General features: G+C 34.4%; 1 protein-coding gene across 3 annotated transcripts in view; it reads left to right on the forward strand.

Moving 5' to 3' along the window:
- The window catches only part of MECOM (MDS1 and EVI1 complex locus), a 301,600-nt gene extending 283,463 nt beyond the window's left edge, over positions 1 to 18,137 (forward strand). For all 3 annotated transcript variants that reach the window (XM_008568988.1, XM_008568989.1, XM_008568990.1), the window contains 7 exons: positions 1,756 to 1,913; positions 3,003 to 3,080; positions 6,677 to 6,846; positions 9,260 to 9,404; positions 12,891 to 13,127; positions 13,990 to 14,173; positions 17,336 to 18,137. In XM_008568988.1, the coding sequence (XP_008567210.1) occupies positions 1,756 to 1,913; positions 3,003 to 3,080; positions 6,677 to 6,846; positions 9,260 to 9,404; positions 12,891 to 13,127; positions 13,990 to 14,173; positions 17,336 to 17,470 (1,107 nt within the window). In that variant the 3' untranslated portion in view covers positions 17,471 to 18,137. The remainder of the gene's footprint in view (positions 1 to 1,755; positions 1,914 to 3,002; positions 3,081 to 6,676; positions 6,847 to 9,259; positions 9,405 to 12,890; positions 13,128 to 13,989; positions 14,174 to 17,335) is intronic.
- The last annotated feature ends 3,294 nt before the right edge of the window (positions 18,138 to 21,431 follow it).

A 21,431-nucleotide genomic window follows, 5' to 3' on the forward strand; every position in this document is an offset into this window, starting at 1 on the left:
GTCCACTTGCATCTGTGGAGAATGTTTTAGCAGCTGAGTGATTATGAATCAAACCCCTGAGCTTATAGCTCTTACTGCCTCCCAATGCGTTCACATTTGTCGTCTGACAAGTAAATGTATCTTGACTTTCCTCTGAGATTTTTTTTTGCACTGTGTTTGATGAAAGACATTTGGCAAATCGGCAGTGGTACCCTGTACGTTGCAATTTGTAGCTAGCATTAGGAGTCCGGGCATGAAATGAGAGGGCAGGCTCCAGGATAAAGAGAAAAGAAAGAGAGCTAACTAGAACATGAATAGTCATTTGAAGAATCAAACATGTGATATTCCCTTTGTGAGAAGAAAATCACGTTCAGGCCATGCTGTTAAGATTTTGCTCTTGCTTAAGAACTTGATGGTGTTTTGTCCAGCTGTGTGTCCACAGAATATATGTTTTGTGAATTTTCCTTTTGAGTAGGAAATGTTACCTTTTATTTTTAATTTGAGCTCATAAATTAGGACTCCATCTCCATCTTGCTGTCTCATAAGAAAAAAAAAAGGCTTTTTTGGGTTGACCACTTGCTTGAATTTACAGTTATTACCATCTTATCATTGTGTGTCTTCTGGTCTACTACCCCAACACTTCGAGAAGCATACAGAATGCATATAGAGTACAAATATTTTTTTAATAGCTTTTAGAGCTCTCTAGTGGTATAGTACCCTGAGAAACAGATAAATAATGGCTGAGTTGATTTAACAAGATGGTCTGAGAGTTTGTTTTTTCTCCTTAAAAATTGAGTAGTAAGCAGCTTCCAAATAAAATGTGAACAATGAGAAAACAACATTTTGGGAGGGTTGAAGGAAAGGAGAGAGTCCCTCTAATTGTGGACATTAAGGATCAAGCTAACTTTAAAAGTAAATGCCCCCTTCTGATTGTGATTCTGTCCAATATGTGTGCAAGTGGACAAAAATGTGAAGGTTATAAGCAAAATAAATTAGGCTGTTAGGGGAAAAGAATTAGGCAGGTTAGTTATTTTTCAAGAATATTTCTCTGAGTGTGGTTACATGAACTGCTTCTCTTGCCTAAGAACAAGCATGCCAAGTTATGTTATATGAAATTATACTAGTATATCACGAACTGTCTTAATCCAGAACAAATTAATATTTCATCAAAATTCTTTGTATATGATCCCACTTAAAAATCTGCTATATCCACGTAGTAATTTAATGCAGTCTTTAGTCAACACATCTTACACATTTAATTTTTTCTTTCTGGATTATACACATTTGGCTTAAGCTGTAACTCTGGAACACATGACGTTCTTTGATTCTGCGAGTTCTTGTCATGAGACTGTGATTCTTATGCTTTTCATTACCTGGTCAAGGCATATAGCACCTTTTTCTATAATTTTCATTACATTGATGTCCACACATAATATTAATGCTGCTGTTTAATTAAATAAAGAGGTAATTTGACTTTATTATCTCTCTTACGTATTTCATTGCTCAGTTGGATATCAGATTACTGTAAAATGGGCTAACCAAGGCCTTATGAAAAAAGTTCACCCAGCATTTTATAAGCTTGGTTCTACCTTTGTTATTTCCCAAATCAATCAATTGTCTAACTTGTTTCATATTAGGACACTACAATGACTCTCTACAACCCCTTGCATTCAGCAGATTTGATGCTTTACTTTTAATGATGTCCTTGGTTTGCCAGAGATTATTATAGAAGGAAAGATGTCAGACCCTTCATGGTCTTGTGCTTCTGCCTTTCAGATGTCAGCTATTGAAAACATGGCAGAAAAGCTAGAGAGCTTTAGTGCTCTGAAACCTGAGGCCAGTGAGCTTCTCCCCTCCATGTTTAACTTCAGAGCACCTCCTACTGCCCTGCCGGAGAACCTCCTGCGGAAGGGGAAAGAGCGCTACACCTGCAGGTAACTGCAAAGTTACTCATGGCTGACTTTCCAAAACTCGCCCCTCTAATTTCGAAAGGCCCTGCTGTTTGTTTTAGAAATTATTCCTGATTAGATGATTAATAGCAACCATGATAGATCTCACACACTTCAAAGTACTTTTTATTTAGTGAGAGATAAAAATAGTGGTTTTAAAAAATTATTATTAAATGAGAATTTTAACACAGGCCATTTGGTTGTGATAAATGAGGTTGGAAACAGTCCAAATCCCATCTACTTGACTCACTTTGATATTTATAAATTTTTTCACAGTTAATTATTTTCATTCAAAGGTATAATACTACTGTCCTCAGCATCCATTTATTAATTGTCATGGCATTGAAGAATAAGGCCATTAATGAAGGACGAATAAGGTCCATCAGTGAAAAAAACAAGTTCATAAATTTCTTCTTACTCATCAGTAGTAGAGTAAAGCTTGTTTTATGTTTCTGGGGTTTTTTTGTGTTTTTTTTTTTAATACATTGTGCTTATAATTTCTGAATTGTCTTCAATGTGTGTTATCTGACTCAGGCATATCCATTTCTCTGCTCTTTGGAAAATTTGTCACTTTCTTTCCAGAAAAGCTTTTATGGGAACATACCTTGATGGATGAAGTCTCAGGATCTTGTCTGGTCTGATACCACTCAGCATATAGGGAGTTGTCAGTGTGGCTGACATGTAAAATGAGTTAAACATTTGAAATCTGTTTACATCAACCCAGAATCACAAACTCTTGTCATTTTTTTTTTATCTCCTTGTCTGGTTCAGTTTTGTGAATGTAAAGATACAGAGTTAATAAAAGAGGCATATGGGGGTCATCAAAACTAAAGTCTATTTTCATAAACTGCTTGCTTATGCATGAGCAGATTCAACCAGATCTTATAACACAACTTTTATTCATAGAGTTATTTATATCTGTAGAATGGCTTTGTTGCAAAATTTAAATACCAAAGACATGTGAGTTCCATGCAAGATTAATTAAATCAGGAATAAGCATCTGGCTGTTATGCGGCTCTAGTGAAATAAAGTCGACTGTGCTGACTTTCTCTTATAAACATGTTTTCATAACAGATACTGTGGCAAGATTTTTCCAAGGTCTGCGAACCTAACACGGCACTTGAGAACCCACACGGGAGAGCAGCCTTACAGGTTTGACAATGATTTTTGCTAAATAGTTTGGTAAATATGATATTGTAATAATTAAAGTGGACTCATAGGCAAAAATTTAAAAGGAGGCTACTTTTGCGCATGTCTGAATGTATGTCTATTCAATTTTGGGGTCAAGGAAGAATTGACTAATGTGTAGGATCAAAATGAGAAGAGTCTTAATTTGTTTAATCAAGGCTTCCCACCTCTCAGTTTGAAAGTTCTAGCACAGTGTCTGTTTCAGAATAAGCATTTAAGAGATGTTAGCCATTTTAAAAATTATTTTTATTATTTTCGTGCTCACTCTTTGCAATAATTAGTACTATTTTAATTGACTAAAATCATAACATTGCAGCCTCCCTTTTCCATGCCTTAAATCTCTGCTAGGAGTTAACCATCCATATATACTTTGTTTTCCCAGCACAGCTAAGTCAGTGTCCACAGGTCCCCATAGGAGGTTTGAGGAAAAAATCTTAAAGCTGGGGAGGAGGAAGAAAATGTGGAGCTAGAGGTAGAACAGATAAAATAGAGTATATTATAGGAAAATCAACAATTTTCTAAAGTTCCACTTAGCTTATTCTGTTGTGTTAAGATTAGCTCTATGACCCACGGGACACACCCAATTTTAATATTATTGTTCATGAAAGAATAAAAATAAGCAACATTTCTCTTTCTAGGTTTAAAATATAACTTACATTATTCTCATAAATATTTCTTCAAAGAATGAATATTATTTATCTTAAGTAATATAGTTTCATTCTCCTTTGAAATTCTTATGCATTATGTATGTGTAAAATTATTTTCGTCTGAAAATATTTTTTCTATTAAAATAAATAAATAAATAATTTATTAAATTTCACAGGGTTTTTTTTACATGTAATAATAAGAAAATGGGCAGACCAAATATTTTTTCTATTAAAATAAATAAATAAATAATTTATTAAATTTCACAGGGTTTTTTTTTTTACATGTAATAATAAGAAAATGGGCAGACTAATGCTCATTTGATGATAATTGAAATTTTAGGAGAAAACCAAAGGGACTTAAACTCAGAAAATCACAGTGTTTTTTAAAATTCTTTGTTTTTCTACATGTTTTACAAAACACTAATCATAAATGATATATCTACTTTATACATGATAATATATGCACTTGAAATAACAGATTTCAGAGAAATATAATAATGGGAAGTTTTAGATGAGTTCCCCTTTTGAGAAAACCCCATCTTCCAGGAATCCTGCTTAAGTGGAAGAAAAGATTTCCATACTCATATTTTGTTATGGCCAAGGGTACTGGTTTACAACTATGATGCCATGTTCATTTCACTCTTTCTCTGTACCTAACTAAATTCAGTGGTTTTATTCTACCTCGTGAACGGTGCTATTATTGTACATTTATTTAAAAAAATACAAACACAAATTTTGGCATATCTGGAGATCTTAATTTGTTCAGCCACTCTGTTTTACAAATGAAAAAATTCAAATCTATAGATGCTAGTTGACTTCAGTAAAATCTGGTACTAATAGAGTCAGAATTAAAACCCAGGCCTGAAGCTCTCACTTCAGGGTTTATCTTGTAGCATAACATCAAAAGCTCCTTTGATCCCTATGTGTATGTCTGTAACTATGGAGACTTAAGAGTATACTGCTCATGATTGTGTTATGTCTTCATTTAAAATTTTCTAAAATGTAGGCTCTGATTTGAGCTGTCCTTTAATCACCTACTAATTTATTGGAGTAAAATAAAATAATTTTTTATTTAGAGCTCTTTTGGCTAAGATCTTAGTAGAGGAAGGATACAAAGTAATAGCTGATCATTAGTCAGAACATTCTTACTGGCCATTTTTATTCAGATTTGAGACTATGATGTTTTCTAGATTTGAAAAGGCCCCTTTGCGTACATGCAGAAAGTTGGAACTATGTCATAGACAAAACCTCTCTTCCTTGTGATTTGTGCAGAAAATGTTTTGAGTGAAAATTTTTCTCAAGTGTTTGACCAGTGTATAAGTTTTCTGTATCAGTGTTTCCTAAGTTGTTGTAGTTAGCACAATACAGTGTGCTAAACGTAGCATAGTTCTCATTGTGGTGGGCCTTGGAGGTGAACAGAGTTACTGAAGAGAAGGGCATGACAACATAAGTTTTTTTTTTTTTTTCAAAAGCAGAGGTTAAAATTTTACAACTACTATCAATGTGTAGTTTCACACGTTTTTTATTAATATTATGAGGAAAACTGTGGAATCTCATGATGCCAGAATAGCTTTCAAGGGGGGAAATTAAATCAGTACTTGAGTTGGTTTATTGATACCGTGCCAAAGTAACCAGTTCAATAGATTATTTTTCCCACTGAACTGACTAGACTTTTGGCATCACTAAGGACAGCCGTAGAATCCCAAGTAGTTCAAGTGGAGTAGAGTGATTTCTGACTCAGAGCACTTGAACTCCTGAGTCTGCATTCAGAAGTGGGAGAAGGGCCCTTCACACATGGAAGAATGAGTTAAGAATTTTCTGACCAGTAAGTTAGAAATTTTCACTTAAAAGTCATTTGGAGAAAGTCAGTTAATCTTTCAAGCAACACACAGAAAATCACATAAACAAATGTTGGAATCTACTTTAAAATGCGAGAGGAGAATAACCCCATCAGTTACAAAAACTACTTTTCTTCCTCACTGATAAGAGCTGGGGAGATGGGGGTCTTACATTTTTATATTTTTATTTTATGAATAAAGGAAAACTTTAAAATAATTTATGATTTTTTATCACATGGAAAGCAGAAACAATTAGCCAACCAATAATGAGTGCTTTGTTGAAAAACTGACCTGGTTCAGAACTGCTACAGACTCTTTATGAAAAGTAGAAATGGAAATTGAGGAAAATACACAGTAGGGAAGGTAAATAAAGACATTTGTTTTTATTCCAAAAGGAGAATTTAATGGCACTATTACTTGCTTTTGGAAGTTTAAAGATTAATCGAGTAAAGGTTTTGGAGATTCCTAATCATGTGTTATGAAAATCACGTGTTTTGGATATCAGACTATACTATTCACATTGTCTCATTTTTAGACAAATGAGAATATTGTCTCATTTTGAGGCAAAGTTCAGAATATTTCTTGCTATTTTGGAGAACATAATGGAATTTTCCTTAGAATTAGCAATCGAGAAAGTGAACTTACTAAGGAATTTGTTAATCAGACTGCAACTTTGAATTAAAAAGTGATATTTTTGCTTTTTTGAAAAACACATGAGTTTGTTTCATGTTTGCTTACAAAGGGCTTAATTTTGTTGTCATAAGCAGAAGATAAAACAATGCTACTATTTATGTCCTCAGTTTTGTGAGGCTTATTTAAAATATTGGAACTGATTACCATAATAAATTTGGGAGCAATCAGATCACCAATATTTTATTGTTTTTCGTAAAGTCATGAAAATCTTTAAAGCAATCAAAGACTATTCAAATTGATATTTTGACTGGGTGAATAATATTTTTCACTGTGCCTTTCCTCTAAAATGTTTTATAGGTGATGATTTTTGATATCTGGTGTACTGGTCTTGAGAAGTATGTTTTGATTTGCTATCAAATATTTTTTCTGTGTTTTTTTTCAGATGCAAATACTGTGACAGATCATTTAGCATATCTTCTAACTTGCAGCGGCATGTTCGCAACATCCACAATAAGGAGAAGCCATTTAAGTGTCACTTATGTGATAGGTGTTTTGGTCAACAAACCAATTTAGACAGACACCTAAAGAAACATGAGAATGGGAACATGTCTGGTAGGTAATCAATTGTGTTATGAGGAAAAGATGACTTATTTTCATACTTTAAAAGACAATTGTGACCTTTCTTCTTTCTTTACATTTCAACGCAAAGTCAGATCCAATTGTGAAAATTCACAGCAAGTTTTTCTTGAGATCATGCACCACTCAGTGGTCTTATTTGGATTACTTTTTTACCTTCCTGAATTAATCTCAATGGGCAATCCCAAGGAAAGAGAACCACGACTCAAACTCACAGGAAATTTATGAAGCAAGATTTTCTATATTGCAGGGAACAATCTTTCCATCTATAGCCACAGAATGTGGTTCCTAAGCATGGCAGAATTTCCAGAGTGGCAGCCCCAGAATGCCATACTCTGAATATTAATCTAGAAACCATGGCTTCTTTTGCAGAAGGCCTGCAGTTCAGAGAACTTTCCAGGGTAATGTTTTTTAAGACTAGAGATATAAGGCTGTTGACATGATCAGAGCAACCCACAGCAAATGATAGTGTTTTTTGTTTTTTCTTCTTCTACTATTTGTATTCTTTTATTTTTCTTTTAAGTTTACTTTTTCTTAATTGACCCATGATAATTGCATATATTTATGAAGTACAATGTGATGTTTGGGTACACTTATACAAAGTGCAGTGATCAGACCAGAGTAATTAGCATTTCATCACCTCAAACATTTGTCATGTCTTTGTGTTGGAAATATTCAATGTCCTCTCTACTAGCTACTGGTAGTTATACAGCAATTTATTGTTGACAAATTCTGATGTAAAATTAAGTTAAAAGTAACTGCAAAAAACTAACTTTCTCTTAACTAGGACTTGCCAGCACATATTTAGCAGAAACAATTGTAGGTTTCTTGTCTTTGGCTTCCAAAAATCAGTAATAAGCCATTCATGAATATTTGCCAGCTGGCATATATGTGTGGAGCCAACCTGTGCAGCCACAATTTGTTTCTAGAAAACTAAGGAAATGAGTTGGGGGTTGGTGAGTATGGAGTTCAAGAAAAGAAATTTTAAGAACTGAAAAAAAATTGAATTTATCCAGACTAGTAATCTTTACTTAAGGAAATTATTTTATTATTAACCCTTCCTTCAATGTAAAAGAACATCATTTATGATCTTACATGGTGACTTACCATATACTGTTTATTTCCCACAAAGCCAAGAATCTAATGAATTATGGTTTTAAAATAATAGATTTTAGGCACAAAAGTCTAATCCAATGTATGAAACCAGCCACACTTTCTGTGTGCATCCTTATAGCATTCTACTATAATTTTCTAGTCAAAGTTGTTTCAGGAAAAAGAGAAAGTTAAAAATGTAACATGTCAAAGTTGAATACTTATTTGTTAACCCACATTATAGTTTCTTTAGGCTGAGGGGAAGGTCTAACCTCTTGCTTTTGTCATATAGACTATTAAAGTTGTTTCAGGAAAAAGAGAAAGTTAAAAATGTAACATGTCAAAGTTGAATACTTATTTTTTAACCCACATTATAGTTTCTTTAAGCTGAGGGGAAGGTCTATCCTCTTGCTTTTGTCATATAGACTATAGGGATGAACTGTTAAATTGTAGGTACTTTGTGGACAAGATAAACATGAAGCTAATATTGGTGAAAAGTTCTACCACATGTAAAGTGTTTACAATTGTGTAAATTTATGTAAACCTTACAACAATCCTGTGAGACAGGCATTATTATTCTAATTTTATGAGGAAGCAGAAGATCATTCTATAATCGGCATGTTCAATATTATCCTCTTTCTACTGTACCACACAGGCTCTGGGCTGCTGTGTCCTGAGTCTACTCGTGGCTTAGCCTACCAAATCAGGGTGCAGTATGTTCAGAGTGTCTCAGTCCTTATTTTGTAACATCCTTTAGCACAGCAGCAATAAATACACATCGAATGCAATCAGGACTGAGGCTGCATTTCTTGTGGCAGAATCTATTTAAGACCTGTCTATAATTTGCCTCACCTTATCTCCGCGTTATATTCCCATGTCACCATCACTGTGGGAGTAGAGGAAGGAGAGTGAGAGAAACGACATTCTTGGAAGTCTTTTCCTCATGATTTCAATTCAAAATATTCCCCAGGGGTTTTCACAAGCATGTGTATTATGGTAAAATTGGGGAGACTTTGACCTCCTAGAGTTACCATTATTCATATTCAAAAGGGCATGTTTTAAGAAACAACACTGATCAAATTGATAAAGAATAGGTTCAGACTAAGTTGCCAGATAAATAATAATCTTTGTCACCAAAGACTTTCTGCTCCACTCAGGTACAGCCAGTTACCATTATTCATATTCAAAAGGGCATGTTTTAAGAAACAACACTGATCAAATTGATAAGGAATAGGTTCAGACTAAGTTGCCAGATAAATAATAATCTTTGTCACCAAAGGCTTTCTGCTCCACTCAGGTACAGCAACGTCGTCACCTCATTCTGAGCTGGAAAGTACAGGTGCGACTCTGGAAGACAAAGAAGATGCGTATTTCACAGAAATTCGGAATTTCATTGGGAATAGCAACCACAGTAGCCAGTCTCCCAGGAACGCAGAGCAGAGGTAAAGCCGCTATTTACTTTCTAAATTCTGATGTCCGGAATGAATATGTTTTCAAATGCATTTGCTGTGCTCACCTTCCTGGTACTACGGTTACTCCTACCCCCAGTGGCTGGTCATTTTAGTGCAGATTAAATACCATATGCTCATTCAAGCACTTTACATGCATTAATTAATTAAATTCTTGTGATAACCCTATGAGATAGCCACTGTAATTTTATCAGTGAAGAAATGGAGACACCGAAGGGTAAACAACTTGCCAGAGGTCACACAAGTAATAAATGGATTCAACCTGGGCTGTCTGGGGGCAGAGCCCATGATTTCACCCCCTTGCTGTTCTGCCTCTCTTGATAGCTAAATAGAATATTTTATAAAAATTTTACAAGTAGAAAGGAAAGCCACCACAGGGATTAAATTGAATAAGTGGTCAGTCGTGGTTATTATTATATATTATATATATTACAGATGGTGCATGACTCTTTGTCTCTCTTTATATTTCTGTTTGTATTTATATATGAAACAACCGTTGAGTGTCACCCAAATATCTTTTACACAGAAACTGATATTTCTTGATTAAGGTTCTATCACTACTTTATGTCCTCTCACGTAGGGGTTCATTTAATTCTGGCACGTTTGTCTCAGTTGGTATGACCATCCTTGTTTCTAGTGACCTGGTGCTCTGGCTCCTTTATCATCATTAACATTAAACATATATGGCTTAATTCATAAAGAAAAGCTTTTCATGCTGTTGAAAATAGTAATTAACACTTCACTAGTACTTCACATTGTATGTGAAGTTAATGAAACATTATTTTGCCAAAACTACTGAATTTAATTTTTCTTATTTGTAAGTTATAATTAGAGAACTAGACTTTCCTGTACATAACTATCCAGAGATATGTTAAATTAGGATGCTGCATTGTAAATTTTATTATGACATGAAATTAGTTAATGGAAGTTTCATTACTGTTCATCACATAAGTATTATTGGGTTTGTATCCTCTGTTTTTTGATGGAATTAAAAGTCAGAGTTCATCATTTTAGGTAGTTTTTCCATTAAGGCGAGCTTCAAATAAACATTTTTATCAAAATAATCCAAAAACATGTGACCGCTTCTGTTCTTCAACTTGTACAAAAGTGTATCTAAGGGAAGAAAAGAGAAAGACCTTCCTGGCCTCTAAGAATTCTGATAAGGACTACAGCATTGTGCAGTTGGCTCTGTCTTTCCTTCTTGCCCATTTGTGAGCATGTGTGTGTGTGTCTGGGAGAGAGAGAGAAGGGGAAAGAGAGAAAAAGAAAGAAAAATGAAAATGATGGGATGTACAAAGTAGTAAAAACAAATGAAAGACACAATCACAATCTTACATTTCAATAATGATATTTACACGACGCAAGTAAGAAATGTTGAACAAAAAACATGATTTGGGTTCTGAGATACCTATTCAGATTTTCTAGCCCGTACTTGGAGATTTGTGAGCCCTCATAGCTCCAACATCTGGCTTCAACATGTCTAAACAGCACAGAAGTAAGAAGGTTGAGTCATCTAACTTTTCCCCCAAAACTCCTATCAGGCTACTTTTGATGAATAATTTATCCCCTATAAATTGCTACATTTGAAAACATAATTAACAGATAGGTTTTCTTAATTATGTTGGCTTTTGTTACTTTTGGTTTTCATCCATGCACTCTTTTGTTCTTTTTCTTTTTCTTTTCTTTTTTTTTAAATAACAATTTCAATCCATTCAAGCTAGCAAGTTGGCAGTGTATCTGGAAACTAATAATTTATGTCTGTGCAAAAACATGTTTTCATCATTCTTTGATAAAAGAGGTTAAGAGATTGGTTATATAAAAAGCTTTATAATATAATGGTATGACTTTTTCTGGTCAAATGGATGTTTACTATGTGCATCTATCACATCCAAGATTATTTTATTTCTTCAGTTTTTTACCCTGGGAAATCTAAATATTAAATTATACTCATTTTGTTATATGGGAAAGTGCATTTTTGTGTTGTGGGAGTGTTTTACTGATACTCAGTCTTTCATAATCTCAAAAACAGTTATATGTGAAAATCGTACATGACTGTCTTAACAGTCTCTACAAGTTTTCTGAATTTGTAAACAGGTAGAGGAGGAAGGTAAAATGGAGAGATTATGAATAGCCCGGGAATCAGGAAACCTGGATGCCATGATGCTTTAATCCCTAACAATCTTTCTGAACTTGGAAAGTGTGTCTTTAAAAGGAGGAGGTTAGGAGAAGATATTCTCTAGTTCAAAACATGTATAAGTATTTTTAACTTAATTTCTTTTTTTTTTTTCATGTCCGGCAACGGATCGCAACCCTCAGTGTCGCGCCCGTACTGGACTGGGACCGGCAACGGGATCGCAACCCTCGGTGTTGTGCCCGCACCTCACTCAGCCAGTGAGCGGGAACCGGTCTGTATGTGGGATCCGAACCCTCGGCGGGAGCGCCGCCGCGCTCCCAAGCGGCGCACTGTAGCAGTGCGCCACCGGGCCGGCCCCCTTAATTTCAACTTTTAAATCTTACAAGGGAACAAAAATTAAATTCATACATATTTTAATATTCATTTCAAAGCCTGAAGAACTTATCTTATTTTTATAAATGCCCTCAAATGTTTTAAATTTAAATTCCTATGTAATCCATCTCTTTTTTTATAATTAAACTCTGGAATCACATATTACAATTGTTGCGACCATAAACAAATACATTACAAATGACTTTTTAAAATATAATTTTCTTCTTTTGCATCATGATATTAGACGTACTTGCTAAGTAAACTTAAAAATATATTTGTACAATTATGTTTCTATATCATTTTCCATACCAGTGTTCTCCTGGAAAACAGGCAACTTTTTTGACGTTCAGACTAAAAAGGATAATTTGAAACTAGTACAAATAAGTGAGCTCTCAGTCACTTCCAAGTTTGGGTACAGTGTCTAAATGGATAAATGTCACCTAAAAGCAGTAAATACCAGTTGGTACTTGGCAGCTACTTTGACACTGTTTTTGAACTCTTTGATTCACTTTAGGCATGTGTATTGAAGCTGTTTTTAGTGTTGCTCAAGAATATGAGTTTTCCAGAAATCTATTATTTTAAATGGTGAGTACTTATATGGTAATTAGGTACACTCTGCAGATAAAACATTTATGTGTTTTTTGCGTTATATATAACAATATCATTTATCAGGCAAAGTCCTGATAAGAAATAAGAAACTGAGATTGTTTTCCCAGTTCTGCCAGAGGTTCCATTTATAATCTGAATAATCATACAATTATTTTCTTCTTCATTTTCTCTTTTGTGAAATTACATTATTTTCCCATGGTTGCCGTAGAGCATAAACCACAAAATCTCCTGTGTAAGTGCTGAAAATCTAAACTGTTGTTAGGAAGACATGATAGGAAAACAAACAACTGCAAGTTTAAAAATAAAACCGATAATTGGACCTTTTTCTTTTTATGATTTGAAAGAATGAATGGCAGTCACTTTAAGGATGAAAAGACTTTGGTGACCAGTCAAAATTCAGATCTACTGGATGATGAAGAAGTAGAAGATGAGGTATTGCTAGATGAGGAGGATGAAGACAATGATATTACTGGAAAAATAGGAAAGGAACCAGTGACAAGTAGTTTACATGAAGGAAATCCTGAAGATGAGTATGAAGAAACCAGTGCCCTGGAGATGAGTTGCAAGACGTCCCCAGTAAGGTGAGTACCTGGGGTGAGTTTAGAAACCAGGCGAGAGTAGACCCACATACAATTGCAATTCCTCCCATTCTGTTTTGCCTTTAGAGCAATACTTCAGGTGATAAGCAATTTGTGAGTAATAAATCATAAAAATTAAATTTGAATTAGCAAGGCATACTCAGAGGATCAGTTCTAAATAGGTGAAAATAAGGTGGCCATCAAACACAATCCTCAAGAATATAAATACATCAGTATTTATGTAACTCTGATTAACCTGAGGTAGGAAAGATAAATGGAGATTACACAAGTACACAATCATTTATTTTTACTCTTTACCTATAAAACTCAGAGAAAAATAAAGATTTCATATGATTTATCCAACCATATGTTGTGATTATCAGTTAAATGTTATTGAGATTAATTTCACTTCACTATATATGTGTTATCTCTATAGATAATAGATTTTTAAATGAAAAAAAACCCCAAATATTTGAAGTGATGAGTATATTATATTTTAACAAAGTTAGTGGGTGCTAACTGAATATTATCATAACTAGCTTTGCTTTAAATGGAAGTTATAAATGCATAAATTTTGTCTCCACACATTGCTGACTAACATGCCATTGAGTTTAACTTTTTATCTCAAATATATGCTTAACTTCAGTTACTAAGAATCTTAAGGGAAATATATTTTTAAGATATATTTGAAAATATTTAAAAGAACCCAATAATTGATGCATGCTACTTTACACTGCAAAAACAATCTAAAGCTTGTTAGCTGTACAGATAGATTCAAATGAAAGTGATTTGTTAGATGACAAACTGAAAAAAACAAAAAAACAAACAAAAAAAACTTCTGTGCTTTCCCATTGATTCATTTTAGGTATAAAGAGGAAGAATATAAAACTGGACTTTCTGCTCTAGATCATATAAGGCACTTCACAGATAGCCTCAAAATGAGGAAAATGGAAGATAATCAATATACTGAAGCCGAGCTGTCTTCATTTAGTACTTCCCATGTGCCAGAGGAACTTAAGCAGCCGTTACACAGAAAGTCCAAGTCACAGGTACATATTTCCTGCAGTATAGCATCATGGTGACATTGTGCATAAAAATGTACATTTCCTTTGATTACCAAAAAGCAAATATTCTATCTCTGAAATATTCTAAAATCTAAACCATTTCAGATGCTTTACTCAAAATGTTCATATCTTTCCTCTATGACTGAATCCAAAAGAGTTAACCAATAGAGCAATTGATGTGGTTGCATTCTGCATAGAAACTTCTGTGACAAATCCTGTTCTACAATAATATCTCCTTTACTTGCAATTACTTCTGAATAGATAGTCCATAACGTTTGTTTGCAAATATTTATGTATTACCTCAGAATTATTTTCTAATTGCTTTGTGTCTGTCACTTTTGTCAACATAATTATATTTTAAGATTTTTGGAAAGTGAATTTAATTCTTTTTGTCTCTTACTATGTCTAGTAAATTGTTATGTACGGTTAATTTATAAGTCATCTAATTACAGAATTTAGGAGTAAACTGAATAATAGAAATGAGATGAGTTGCCAAAGGTCTGCACTAAGTTAGTGGTAGATCTGGAAATACAACATCAATTTTTATTGAAATGAATGAATGAGCAAATAAATGATACCCAAATTCACTGTGCTCTTCAGCATTCTATCAGAACTATGGTAACTAAAACTAAATTCACCTAAGGATCTGTAAATACCAATTAAAAGAGCCTCGGTTCTTTTATTACAAAATAAAGGAAGTCAGTACATTTTATTTGACATCCACACTCAACCAGATTGTTCACTTAAGTCAATTTTTTAAAAAAGAAACTTTCTATTACCATATTTATTGGTCATTTTGGAGATGGCCTGACATGTAGAACAATGTGACCATATTGGCTTGTACCTTTGGAGGTGATTTCCTATTTTGCTGAGATGGTTGGGGCTGGACTTAAATAGCAAACGTAGTAACATCTCAGCGAAGATGGGGAAAACTTATGTCAATGGAATAATACAGTTCTTTAAATTAAATATTCAATTCAGTAAGAAGTCTAAGATATTATATACAGTAATATGCAAAATAAAAGTTCTTTCTGAATTGAAGTAAAAGCAGCCAGCCTCTACACTACAGGCTCTTGGAGCCTAACTCCATGAACTTGAGAACATCAGCATGGATATTATATATTTCAGTATCACCATTTTGACGTGATGTCTGCCCAGCTAGGCTAACAATTACCATTCATTACAAGAAATACTAGCATTTTGCAATCCTAGCTCATATTTTTCTTGTTCCTTGATCATGTCATATCAGTTTGAAAATGGTCAGGCCTTTTTGCAAATTGACTTTATTTCATGATACTCTTCTTCCATTCATTCTTCGTTCATTAATTCAATCAATGGTTTGATAACTGTCAGTTATATCCTGTACATTGCTACTAGTATTTAAAATGTTTATTTCTTTTGATTACCAAAAGGCAGATATTCTATATTTACCATTTTCTAGAATCTAAAGGTTCAGATGCTTTACTCAAAACATTCATATATTTATTCTGTCTGCAATTTTTATAGTGATTGAATCCAAAATAGTAGACCACTACAACGGTGGCTTCATTCTACATGGAATCTTCTCTGAAAAACCCTATTCTACAAAAATTAATTTCATGATAATAGGTACCATTTATGTCAGGCACACTGAGCTAAGCACTTATGTAAGTTATCGCCTGTGATTCCTCCACAACCCTTGTAGGAAATACTGTTATTACTATCCCCATTTTATATGAGGAAAGTGAATCTTTAAAGTTTAAGCAACTTGCCCAAAGTCACACAGCTAGGTGAGCAGAGACAGGATTAAAATTTTAGGATTCCAAAATTTTCTTTATCCTCCAGAATATTCTTTATCTTGATCTCTAAAAGTAGATACGCAATCAAAATAGATCGTTTAAGTTCAATGCTCACTTAACCCATACTTTAATCTACAAAATTCTTTATATTACTTATTCTCTAGGACCTAGCACAGTGGCTGGCATAGAGTAGATGCTTAAAAAATACTTGTTAAATGGATCCTAAGATTTTGTAGAGGTCCAGAAGGCAAATAACATACATAAAAGTCAAAGTGTACATTGAGCGCAATGACCCAGCAAATCAAAATCAGCCTGCAAGGGCAGATTTTCTAACTGAATGCCATGATTACGGAAGAAACCACAGACTGGCCACATGTCTCAGCATGACTCCCAAAGATGAAACTCTGCCTAACAACAAGGCATTTTGTCTTTGTTTACAGACAGTGGAATGTCTTTGGCAGGACTTTAATGATTCCACTTCAGCAGCATTTTGACAAGCAAGTTTAGCGATGGATGAGACCAACAATAGCAAATCCACAGTGAAAAGTTCACTCACAAGTCAAGACCAAACATTTAATTTGAATATTTTACTTGGCAGTAAATGAGGGATTCTCTGAACAGTTATTTAGAACTTGACATGATAACAGGGAAGAAAAAGCATTTCCTTACAGAGCACCTCTGTGCACCTTCTGCTCAGCAGACACGCTCCCACGTTGGTTAGAACGTTGTTGGGTCTTGTGTTTGGTTTCATTTTCTGGTAGAGCTGATTTGATCCATCTGAACTTTCAAGGTTTTTGGGTGTCAGCATTGAATATTTCAAGCGTAGTGGGGAATTGGAGAAAAGTTGGCAGAAATAAGTTTTAGTTCTTCCTTCCCCACTATCTAGTTGAGTGACATTGGGCAAGTCATTTCACCTTCAGTGCTCTATAAAGCGCAGGAATCAGACTGTTTCCTCTACTAGATGACAGATCTTTTAAGTCAGGTCTATATCTTATTAATATTTGCAGTTTGGGCCGCCAGCACCATATAATAGTTTTTGAATTGAACATGTATAGTGGACAGATGACTGTATTTATGGTTGGGCAGAGGGATGACTCATGTTTCTCAACGGAAGCACGACTGACATTTTAGGTAGAATAATTCATTTTTTGTTCTGTGGGATGTGCCACTTTTGTGGCCCCAAGGCAGTGAAGGCCAGCAATAATCCCATGTCATTTTAACAAAAAAATATGTCCCCTTTACCTAATATACCCATGAAGGGTGCTCCTACTCTGGGTCCCATCCCTTCCCCACAGTTACTAACAATATTCTTCAAATGAAAATGATGGTTTTCAAGTTCCATTTACTGAGTCTCTCCTTTTCACCCCAGGCATATGCTATGATGTTGTCACTGTCCGACAAGGAGTCCCTCCATTCAACATCCCACAGTTCTTCCAACGTGTGGCACAGTATGGCAAGGGCTGCAGCGGAATCCGGTGCCATCCAATCTATAAGCCACGTATGACATTGCCCTGGTTGACCAGAGTGGGACCAAGTCCAACAGTAGCATGGCTCTTTCATATAGGACTATTTACAAGACTGCTGAGCAGAATGCCTTATAAACCTGAAGGGTCACTCATTTAAAGTCCGGTGACCTTAAACTGAATGATTTAAAAAAAAAGAAAGAAAGAAAAAGAAAAAAAGAAACTATTTATTCTCGATATTTTGTTTTGCACAGCAAAGGCAGCTGCTGACTTCTGGAGGATCAATGCGACTTAAAGTGATTCAATGAAAATGAAAAACTTGCTGGGCAAAGTTCACCTGCCCTAGGCTGAGGGTGGGTGAGAGGGCAGTGAAGATGACAGCGTTAATACAAATGAACACTCCATAGAAACTGCATTCTTTTTTGTACAAGATCACCTGACATGATTGGGAACAGTTGCTTTTAATTACAGATTTAATTTTTTTCTTTGTTAAAGTTTTATGTAATTTAACCCTTTGAAGATGGAAGTAGTTGGATGAAACGCACAGTCGATTATTATAGAAACTGATAACAGGGAGTACTTGTCCCCCCTAACTTTTGCCTTCTTAAGTACATTGTTTAAAATTAGGGAATAAGGGTATGTGTATATTGTAAACTATGGATGTTCATTGCTCAAAGAGGTTAAGTCAGTGAAGTAACCTGTTCATCACCAGTACCGCTGTACCACTAATAAAATGTTTGCCAAATCCTTGTAATAACATCTTAATTTTAGACAATCATGTCGCTGTTTTTTAATGTTTAATTTTTTGTGTGTTGCGTGTATCCTGTATTTATTTGTTGGCAAACTCTTGTTTGTTGATTAAAATAGCACTGTTCCGGTCAGCCACTACTTTATGACGTCCGAGGCACACCCCTTTCTGAAATTTAAGGACCAAGGTGACTCGACCTGTGTATGGGAGTGCCAAATGGTGTTTGGCTTTTCTTAACATTCCTTTTTTTGTTGTTTTGTTTTCCTTCTTAATGAACTAAATATGAATAGATGCAACTTAGTTTTTGTAATACTGAAATCAATTCGATTGTATAAACAATTATAATTTCTTTCATGAAAGCATGATTCTTCTGATTAAAGACTGTACCCCATATTTTATGCTGGTTGTTTGCAAGCTTGTGCGATGTTATGTTCATGTTAATCCTATTTGTAAAATGAAGTGTTCCCGACCTTATGTTAAAAGAGAGAAGTAAATAACAGACTGTATTCAGTTATTTTGCCCTTTATTGAGAAACAGATTTGTTTTCTTTTTGTTTGTAATCTCATTTTGAAATAATCGATGTTAAAAGAGAGAAGTAAATAACAGACTGTATTCAGTTATTTTGCCCTTTATTGAGAAACCAGATTTGTTTTCTTTTTGTTTGTAATCTCATTTTGAAATAATCGGCAAGTTGAGGTACTTTCTTCAAATGCTTTGTACAATATAAACTGTTATGCCTTTCAGTGCATTACTATGGGAGGAGCAACTAAAAAATAAAGACTTAAAAAATGATAATTTTCCCCATGGTACTTTTCCTTGTTCCACAATTTTAGTATCCCTTTGGGATCCAGTGATTTAAAGATATGATGTCTGGGACCTTGATGCCCTAACAGATACGTGGAACCTAGAGCATGTTTGTATGGTTTTGAGATGATACAAGTGATAGTCCGTGGCTAGCAATGAGTCCTGCTGATCGTTCTGAACTTTCTCCATGCTGTGCAAAGTCAGGGCTCATGAGCACCAGACCCAGTCCTGGTATCACTCCATGTTCACAACACCCATTCTAAAATTTGGACGGAGAGCAACCTACAGTTTTTCCACTGGATTTTACATAGTACATGCCAAAAGGAGCTCAGATTCTTATTTTTGTTTTTAATGACACAAGGACTCTTAACTGATTCACAAGAGGGGGAAAATCTTTAACTTTTCTATGTTCCTTTTAAGTTTTTGACCACATGCAAAAGATTCTTCTTTCATAGCTATAATCAGACTGTAAACATGATTTTGTGTTCTCTTTCTTTGCTTGTGGCAAAAAATATCCTTGTAAAGTGCTACAAATTCTTCAAAATAATCATTCAGTAATTGCCCAATATTCCATCAATTTTGATCGACTATAATTTCATCTACCGTTTCAATTTTATTGAAAATTTTAAGTTGTTTTCTGCTTTTCACTAGAGTAAGCAATGGTATTTTAATTTTCATGCATATAATTATCTCTGTGTGTTCATATATGTATATGCAGAGTTGGAATGTGAGGAGTGGTACTTCCACATGATAAATTCTCTTGTGGGGGTGCCATTAAGAATATATACATTTTTTGCTCCTTAAATGTAATGCGAAATTGTCTTAAAATAGGGTTATTCCAATTATGGCTAACTATAGAGGTTTTAACAAGGGCTGAAGGATAAATAAGTATAACATGTGGAAATAGATCCAGGCTAATTCCTTCATTCATTTATTTATTCATTCTTAGCTACAATGTCAGATATAAAAAGAATCTCCTCATATCATTTCTAAGTGTGGGTAGTATAGGAATTAAAAATATGGGGTATATATATTGATCCTTTTAACAAAGTGTGCACAGGAAGAAGTATTCAGGAAATATACTTAAGCTATAAATCCATTACTAAGGAGAATAAGAATGTAGTATTCAGGACATAAAAATAACCTATATGGGAAAGTGGAGATCTGGAATGTGCTGTTCATTTTCCTTTGTTTTAAAGAATATACCTACAAATTCTGAAGCCATTAAAATACCCCCAATGCTACTGATTTCTTGTTGAACTCCTAGCATGACATTTCAGTTGTTTGCTAATAATACTCAGTCTCTCCAAATTCTAAAAAGGCTTTCAAGCCTTACATTTCTGCTTTTTGTTTCCATTCTTTTTGCCAGCAGTCCTCCACCACACGGGGGCAGGCAGTGAGATATGGTGAAGGCAATATTGGATTTGGAAAACAGGGCCTGGGTTTGAGTTCTGGCTCCACTGCGTTATTGGCTTCAGGGTCTCAGGAAAGTCACACACCTCCCCAAATCTCATCTGTGAAACCAGGGTGATATTAACTGCTTCTCCTGCTACTGCATTGGGTTTCTGTGAATATCAAAAATCAAAATAATTTTTTGAAAATATTAGGTAAGAGTTCTAAAAATGCAAGGCATTTCATAATTTTCATGGTAAGAGTTAAAGAAATGGAAGATATGTGTGTGTCCCTTCCCTTACACCTAATGTATGTGTATATACACACATATACAAGCACTATGCTAAGAGGAAACTTTTAAAATATAACAGAAATCTATTCTAGACTACACAAAAGTGGATTTGGAAGTTTTCTAAAAAGAAATGCTGGAGATGTTTCTTGAAAAAAATATGTAGGTCTGAGAAATAAAGCTCAGCCCTTTGAACATGAGATATTGGTATAATTGGTTTTTTAATTGACAAAAATTTTATATATTTATGGTCTTCAACATGCTATTTTGATACATATATATATACATGCACATTGTGGACTGCCTAAATCAAGCTAATTAACATATGCATTACCTCACATACTTTTTTTTGTGTGTGGCAAGAACACTTAAAATCTACTCAGAAATGTTTAAATATACAGTATATTGTTATTAACTATAGTAACCCTGATGCATAATATATCTCTTGAACTTTTTTAGAGTATAATTTTTGACATTTTCCAAAAATCTCAAGAACAGTTGAGAAAACATATTCAAAGAATAGGTGCATTCATAATTTTATTTTCAGATATGACTATCTTCCAATCTTATTTCTGTACAGAATAAATGGCACTCATTTTTACACTGTCTATTACACCAATATCATGCCGAAAATGTGTACATCCATTACCTCAATTAATCTTCACAATAGGCCTACAAGCAGGCAGTGTTATATCCTGTTTCACAGATGAGGAAACTGGAGCTCAGAGAGTTTAAGAACCTTGCTCAAAGGACCCCAGCTGGGAACTGG

This window comes from Galeopterus variegatus, unplaced genomic scaffold (genome assembly GCF_000696425.1).
Source record: "Galeopterus variegatus unplaced genomic scaffold, G_variegatus-3.0.2 Scaffold456, whole genome shotgun sequence".
Taxonomy (NCBI): domain Eukaryota; kingdom Metazoa; phylum Chordata; class Mammalia; order Dermoptera; family Cynocephalidae; genus Galeopterus; species Galeopterus variegatus.